At 46.9% G+C, this 7,500-nt stretch overlaps 1 protein-coding gene across 1 annotated transcript in view; it reads left to right on the top strand.

The window, feature by feature from the left end:
- LOC113816132 (uncharacterized) overlaps positions 1-7,310 on the top strand; it is a 428,261-nt gene extending 420,951 nt beyond the window's left edge. The window contains exons 10-11 of the mRNA XM_070127734.1: positions 2,114-2,277; positions 5,029-7,310. Of these exons, the coding sequence (XP_069983835.1) occupies positions 2,114-2,277; positions 5,029-5,226 (362 nt within the window). The 3' untranslated portion in view covers positions 5,227-7,310. The remainder of the gene's footprint in view (positions 1-2,113; positions 2,278-5,028) is intronic.
- The last annotated feature ends 190 nt before the right edge of the window (positions 7,311-7,500 follow it).

The raw sequence follows: 7,500 nt of genomic DNA, 5'->3' as shown, positions 1-7,500 counted from the left end.
CTGTCTTCTTTTTGCTTTTTTTTGCTTTCGTGGTGATTGTAGGAGGGGGAAGGGAGGGAGCGGGGGGGTAGGGGGTTAGATTGGGGGTGGGGAGAGGATAGAGAGAGAGAGAGGATGAAGGGGGATGTGGGAAAAGTAGAGAATGAGAGGAGAGGTGAAAGGGGAGAGAGAGAGAAAGAGAAAGTGAAAGAAAAGAAAATAAAGAGAGAGAAAGAAAGAGAAAGGGGTAAAAGGAAAGGGAGAGAAAGAGAAAGAAAGAGAAAGGGGTAAAAGGGAGTGAGAGAAAGAGAAAGAAAGAGAAAGGGGGTAAAAGGAAAGGGAGAGAAAGAGAAAGAAAGAGAAAGGGGGGTAGCTTATAGTCTTTTTTTTTTTTTTTTTTTTTTTGCCGCGTGTATTTTTGGTCGCCTCCAACTGCAACGATGACAGGAATTTCAACCTTCTGCACATTCTCTGATCTCTCGCCAACTTGCCAAGCTTCGGAGTTGCGTTGCAGAAATGTTGCGAGACGTTGCATTTGCACGAGAGGGAAATCTGGCGACGAGGAATGCAGGGAGGGGGGAGGGGGGAGAGGGGGGGTACTGGTATGGTGGTTAGGGACTTTTTACTTTTTTTTTACGTAAGAATCTCCCGCTGTTGCTGTGCGTTGTCCCTTTAGTTATATATATATATATATATATATATATATATATATATATATATATATATATATATATATATATATATATTTCTTAACTAATAGAGATAGAATAATTCCCATTTCAAAAAATAAAATATTATATAAAGCAAAAAGGAGAAAAGACAAACAATGAACAAAAAAAAACGATAAAGATGTGATAAATATACGAATAGCGAGAAAGGGAGAGAGAGAGGGAGAGAGAATAATAAGATAAATTGAGAACATAGGCTCAGGGTCGATAGCGTGAGCAGCATCCTTGGCAACATGGGTGATGAGAGGTAGGCTGGGTCTAGGTCTAGTAGCCTGTGCCCCGGGGAGTGCCAGTCAGTGCCAGTGCCAAGCCATACTCTTTTTTTTTAAGTGCCCCGAGTGCCAGAAATATCTCGAGTCTTCGCGCCCGTGTTTGTATGTTTGTACGGATATAGATTTGTGGTGTGAGGAGAGGGAGGGAGGGAAGGAGGGAGGGAGGGAGAGGAGGGAAGGGGGAAGGGGAAAAGGGGGGGGTTGGAGGGAACACAAGGACATGTTGTCTATCTTTATAAATTCTTGTTTTATCTTCCTAAATTTAGATTATCTGTTGTTTTAGCTTTTCGTTTTTTTTATTTTCATATTTCTTCCATGGGCAGCTTTTATTTTCTTCACATACAGAGAGAGAGAGTGAGAGAGAGAGAGAGAGAGAGAGAGAGAGAGAGAGAGAGAGAGAGAGAGAGAGAGAGAGAGAGAGAGAGAGAACAACCACGCACACAGGAATACAACACCTAACAACATCCTCTACCTATGTAAACAACATCACCTGCTTCACTTGCACACAGGCCTAAATATTAGCATATGGCTCGGAGAGAGAGAGAGAGAGAGAGAGAGAGAGAGAGAGAGAGAGAGAGAGAGAGAGAGAGAGAGAGAGAGAGAGATAGAGAGAGAGAGAAAGAGACAGAAAAGGAGAGAGATAGAGACCATTTTAAGCAAGAATTCGATGTAAAAACCAGTCTTGGGCGTATGGCACGCTAGTGAGTGTCATCCACCTGTCAGATCATCGGGGTGGGGGGGGGGGGGGGTGGCGCGATGTAGCGTGTGACAACTGTGACGTCACTCGACCGCGCCTGGCCCAAGGATCAGCTTAGAGTGACATTTACAAAAGGCCGACTTGGTAACTCATTCATTGCATCTCCATTTTCATTCATGCATAAATGCATAAGCTTACTACGTCATCTCCTTAGATTAGACTTTAAGTAATTGGCCTCCAGCTAGTGTATTTTTTCTTTCTATTTTTCTTAATGGTTCTTATTATTTCCTTTTTTTTTGGGGGGGGGGGAGGAGGATATTCGTCGTTTCTTTCTAAAATTAATTAAAATCTCGTCGTTTTTTTAAATTCTTGTTTTTTTATGTGTTATTTGTTTGTTTTACAATCGATCTAAACATCTTTTTTCTTCTCTTCACCAGACGGACAGGCGCTGTTCAAGGCCTTCCTCCAGAGGGAATTTAGCGAAGAGAACGTCGAATTCTGGATGGCCGTAGAAGACTTCAAGAAGACCCGAAGCACCAAGATGTCTTCGAAGGCTTTCAAGATCCACTCGGACTACGTCGCGGTCCAGGCGCCTAAGGAGGTGAGTTCTCGTTCACCTGTCGCTCGTTAACGAAGTTTTTTTATTATCGGAATGAGTCACGTGGTCTTTGTAAGCTTATAGTCCGTTGTGTCTCGATATCCTTTCAATTAGGGACAAAGGCTTGGTGATCACGTGGCTTATTCGGACCTTCGTTTGGAAAGTGTGAGAGGAGTTTCGAAGCAGTTTCGAAAAACGCGAGAGAATGATTCCTTTGTGCGTGCGTGTGTGTGCATGTGTGTGTCTGTGTGTGCGTGCGTGCGTGTGTGTGTGTGTGTGTGTGTGTGTGGACTGAATCAGACCCAAAACGTGTCTGTGATTCAGTGACCTCAAAAAAAAAAAAAGAAGCTACACCTCGTTGTGGCCGCGAAGCAAAGGCCAAGCGACTCATGGCGGCGGGGCTGTTGACTAACGCCTTTTCCTTCGCCAATCGCGGTCTGAAGCTGAGACTCGACTTCACATGACTAACGGGAGGCTTCTCCTCTTTTACCCTTTAATTGGAGACGCGTGGGGGGGGGCGGGGAGGGGATGGGGGCAGGGGGAAGGAGGAGATTTATGAGCCCGCCCTTGCTGCAACCTCTGCAACCCTTCTCTCTCAACTTCTGGCGAATAGTTCAGTTGAAAATGGACGCATATGGATGCCATCATCGACTCACTTACCGCGGTTCTTGTATCTCAACCCTTTCTCTCGGAATCTCTCTCGCCCACCCTTCTTCTCTTTCCTCTTCTCCTTCTCCTCCTCTCTCTCTCTCTCTCCTCCTTTTCATCCCCCCCCTACTCCCCATTTTCTCAACCCTTTCTCTCGGAATCTCTCTCGCCCACCTTCCTCCTCTTTTCTCTTCTCCTCCTCTTCTCTCTCTCCTCCCTTTTCTTCCCTGTGCCTCCCCCTCCCCCCATTTTCTTAATCCCTATTGTCACTCTATCCCCTCCCCTATCCCCCCCATCCCCCACCCCCCTTCGAAAGGCACTGGGTTCTTGTTAGTCCCGGATCGATGAATGCTGGAAGCTGGAAGCGGATGCTGTGTCGCCATGGCAACCGAGAGCGGGAGGTGGGATGCTCGGCTGAGAGAGAGAGAGAAAGAGGGAGAGAGAGGAGGCGGGAAAGGGGAGGGGAAGGGGGAGAGGATGGAAGGGGTAAGGGGAGAGGAGAGAGAGAGAGAGAGGAGGCGGGAAGGGGAGGTGGAGAGGAGAGTGGAAGGATAGAGGAGGGGGAGGGAAGAGAGGGGAAGAAGAGCATGAAGTTGGAGCGAGGGAAGGTGGGCGGGATGGAGGTGGTTGGGGGGGGGGGGGGGGGAAGGGGGTTAAGTAACAAAGGAAACGAAGCGGAATAAAGAGACAAAGAGAGAAAGAGAGAGAGAGCGAGAGCGAGTCGCGTTCCAGGTCCGCCATGGACTAAGTCTCATTCTCACTGTGTTTATGATCTGACATCATCGTCGTATATTTATGGTTTTTTTGTTTTTGTTTTTTGTATGTCTGTTTTTTTTTTGTAATGAAATTAAGATAGATCATGTCGGCTCCCGAAGCGACGCAATTAATTTCTCTTCTTACATTTCCCGAGTTATTCTATACTCATTTATCTCTCCTCTCTCCCTCCCTATTCTTCTTTCTGTCACCCTTCCTCTCTCTCTCTCTCTCTCTCTCTCTCTCTCTCTCTCTCTCTCTCTCTCTCTCTCTCTCTCTCTCTCTCTCTCTCTCTCTCTCTCTCTCTCTCTCTCTCCCTCTCCCTCCCCGCCCCCGCACCGTAATGGAGTCCTCGTGGGGGAAACTTTATCGTCTCTTTGACATTTATCTTCCATATGTATCCGGTTTGAAGACTAACAAACAAACAAACGAAAAGAAACGAGAATTTTTTTTTTTCATCATTATCAAGATGGCCTGCGATTCTCTTCATCCTGCAAGCCTTAAAGCAGAGAATAAGTCCGCATCACTTTCTTTACTTCTAGCTTTTGTTTCTTTGCGAAGGCGACAAAGCAGATTCGCAAACGGGTTGCAAGTGAAGTGTGCTAAAAAAAGAGAAGGGATTTCAACATCTTTGCAAGCTGTCGATTGGTCTCCTTCTCGCGTTCAATCTTCCACGCACAGAGATGAGGATATATACCCTTTAAGTTACCTGGAAGAGAGGCTAAGGGGTAGGAAAGCTTGCTGGGGGGGGGAGAGGAGGGGATGGGGGGGAGATTGGGGTAGCGCGGAGGAGGAGGAGGAGGAGGGGGGGTGGGAGGGGAGAGGGGCGGTCTTTCTGTAAAGGTCAGAGGGGAAAGCTGGGATCGAGGGAGAGACTTGCTTTCGAGACCCAGCGATGAGGCTGTTATTTCGAGTGTTCTGTGCTCTCGTGTTTTATTATGGCGTTGCGTTTTGAGTTTGTTAGTTCATTTCTCTAATGGTTGTTTCGTTGGTTAGTTTATTTCTATAATAGTTGTATCGTTAGCTAGTTTATTTCTCTAACAGTTGCTTCGTTGGCTAGTTTATTTCTCTAATGGTTGTTTCGCTTGTTAGTCTTTACGATTTTGTCTTCGTGGTGGCAGAGTCGAGTTGTTTATTCATTTATTTATTTATTTATTTATTTAGAGTCTTTGGGTTTCATAGCGTTGAGCGAAAGGAACGCCTACGTTTGCGATGAGGACGAGTGTGTAGCGTGCATATGGACGTGTGTTTGTGATGAAATGAGTCGCCTGACATTATACATCTTGACATATACTGTTTGTTTATTTTTTCTGAGGAATGCTTAGCCTGACCCCCTTCTCTTTTGTCCCTCAGATCAACCTGGACCCCGCCACCCGCGCCCAGATCGCCAAGAACCTCGAGTGCCCCGACAAGTACATCTTCGACGCCGCGCAGAAGAGAGTGCAGGCGCTGATGGAGTCGGACGCCTACATCCGGTTCCTGCAGTCGGAGCTGTACAAGGAGCTGCTCCACCCGGAGTCCTCCTCGCCCTCCAACGCCGACACGTTATAGGACCCTTGCTGCATGTCGGTTGCGAGCTCGACCATGCACTTGTAGCCCCAGCCCGTGCAAGAGGCTGGAGGTTTGGGACCAGCTGAGGCCACAGCGATAACAGCGCTAGCAGCAGGAGCGCCAACCTGGAGTGCCACTTGGAGCGCCACCCGGAGCCCGGCGAGGCCCCTGCGAGGAGTGGCGGTGCCTCTCCCGCCACGGAAGGCCACGCCGTTCGTGTGGGTGACCCGCGCCTCCGGCCAGGGAGCTAAGGGCTGTTACTCGACCTCCTCGAAGTCCTCCTTGACCGCTTCGAGAGGCAGCGGCGGGGCGTCTGCGCTGCCGTCGGCGACAGGAAATCTGGGGATATTTATATATATTTATTAAAAGGTGATATATATATAGACATACATTATATTTAAGGTATATTTGTATTTAAGAAACATATAAAACGGAGAATCTTGATTGCAAAGAGATTTTGTCAGTTTTCCTGCATACTTATTGTTATTATTCCGGTGTGAGTCCGTCGTGACTTGTGTTTGGTCAATTAAATCAGGTGTTAACCCCCCTCCCCCCTGCCCCCCCCATTCAATACGCCCGACGTAGCAGGTGCTCGCCAGCCCAACCCCCCCCTCCCCCCGCCCTCAGACACGCACGAGTCACGTGTTGATGTCTTCCCCCTCTCCCTCGCCCCCCCCTCCCCCTACCACGAGGCCGCCCCCTCCCCTCTCCCCCATCCTGATCTCCCCCCCCCCCAAAAGGCGGCCGTCCTGACTGTGATACCCCCTTCCCCGGCTGCCCGCCCCCCCTCCCTCAAGTGATTGCGTGCTCGGGCCTGGGTCAGTGCACGTAGCTAGTCAAGGCCGGGGATCCTTCGAGGTCGACCTTGGCGTCCCTCGAGGGTCATCCCCGGCCGACCCAGCGCCGCCAGACCAAGGGGGACGTCGCTCCCTCCTGAAGCCCTGTGAAGCGCCACTCTTCTGTACCAAAGACGTTTTTCTACACTTGAAAGAATGATGATTTCAAAAAACGGTTCTAAAAAAAACGAAATAAAAAAAAATGTATATGAATATATATGTATATCCATATATACATATATATATAGTGTGCATCTGTAAGCTTATACCAAGCTGTCGAAGTTGTAATATATTTCTTATCATGTTCTTTTGTAGTAGAATGCATCCTTGTAGAAATACAAGATTGATTATCGTATGCGACTTATTTTCGCATGCTCTCTGTACGACCACTTGTTCGTTTCATCGGTCGTTTGATGTCGCCGACCCAGCTGGCTGTCAGACAACCAGCTGGCGTCAGAGGGCTCGTGCTGACCTGCCCTGCTGACCTGCTATCTCCTATCCGGATACAGGTCACGAGAGGTCGCCCTTTGCAATGGTGATACAATGTTAGACCCGGTCGACATGTCAATACAGAAGCTTAATTTATTTATTAAGTTATTGATATTGTTAGCATGTAAGATGGACGCTGTGTTCCCGCCGATGGGGTTCTGAAGGGGAGGGCGGGGGTTAGAGGGATGGGGAGGGGGTGGTAGATACCCCCCACCCCCCATCATCTCTCCTTCAGCCCTTCCCGAACCTCAGGCTATGGTAATGATTAATGTTGCCAATTATTATTATATACAAAACATTCCAATATCATTAAAAAGGGAGTTCTTACGAACCCAATATTTGTTATATACAATATTTCATTTTTAAGATTCCAATTCTTCCTGACGGTGTATGAACCGTACACATACCCCACCTCAAGAGTACCAAAATCTCCACTGTACCAAAAGGAGATGAACCAAAAGGAACTTCTATATTAATGACACGATTTCTTCAATTTTTTGGCCTATATAACCCTTCCGGTATAGTCAATGAAAACGGAAAAAGATATATAACTCCTTTTTAGCCCGTATGAAACGAAGTGTGTCGCCCGTGATATACAAAAAAAATGAAAGAAGAAAAACAAGCCAGATTTTCTGTTTTTATCTAGAACAACAACTCCAAGACCTCTTGTAGATAGTAAATGTTCTTGTACAAAAAATGACAAAACTTGTGCATTATTGACGAGTCTATAGTTTACTTAATAAAGACTTAACGATAATATCTTTTCTGTCTTTCCGTCAATCCTTCGGAAGAGAAAGCGAGACAAAACGGAGAGGAAATAAATGACAAAAAAAGACAAATTTGATAATCAGGAAATGGAGGAATAGAGCAACTTTGAGATGAAGTTGATGAAAGATATGAAAATAATGATAAGAATGGTAATGATAACGATAATGATAATGATAAAAGG

This window comes from Penaeus vannamei, chromosome 12, assembly GCF_042767895.1.
Source record: "Penaeus vannamei isolate JL-2024 chromosome 12, ASM4276789v1, whole genome shotgun sequence".
In the NCBI taxonomy this organism is placed as follows: Eukaryota; Metazoa; Arthropoda; class Malacostraca; order Decapoda; family Penaeidae; genus Penaeus; species Penaeus vannamei.
This window is presented reverse-complemented; position numbering and strand designations above follow the sequence as displayed.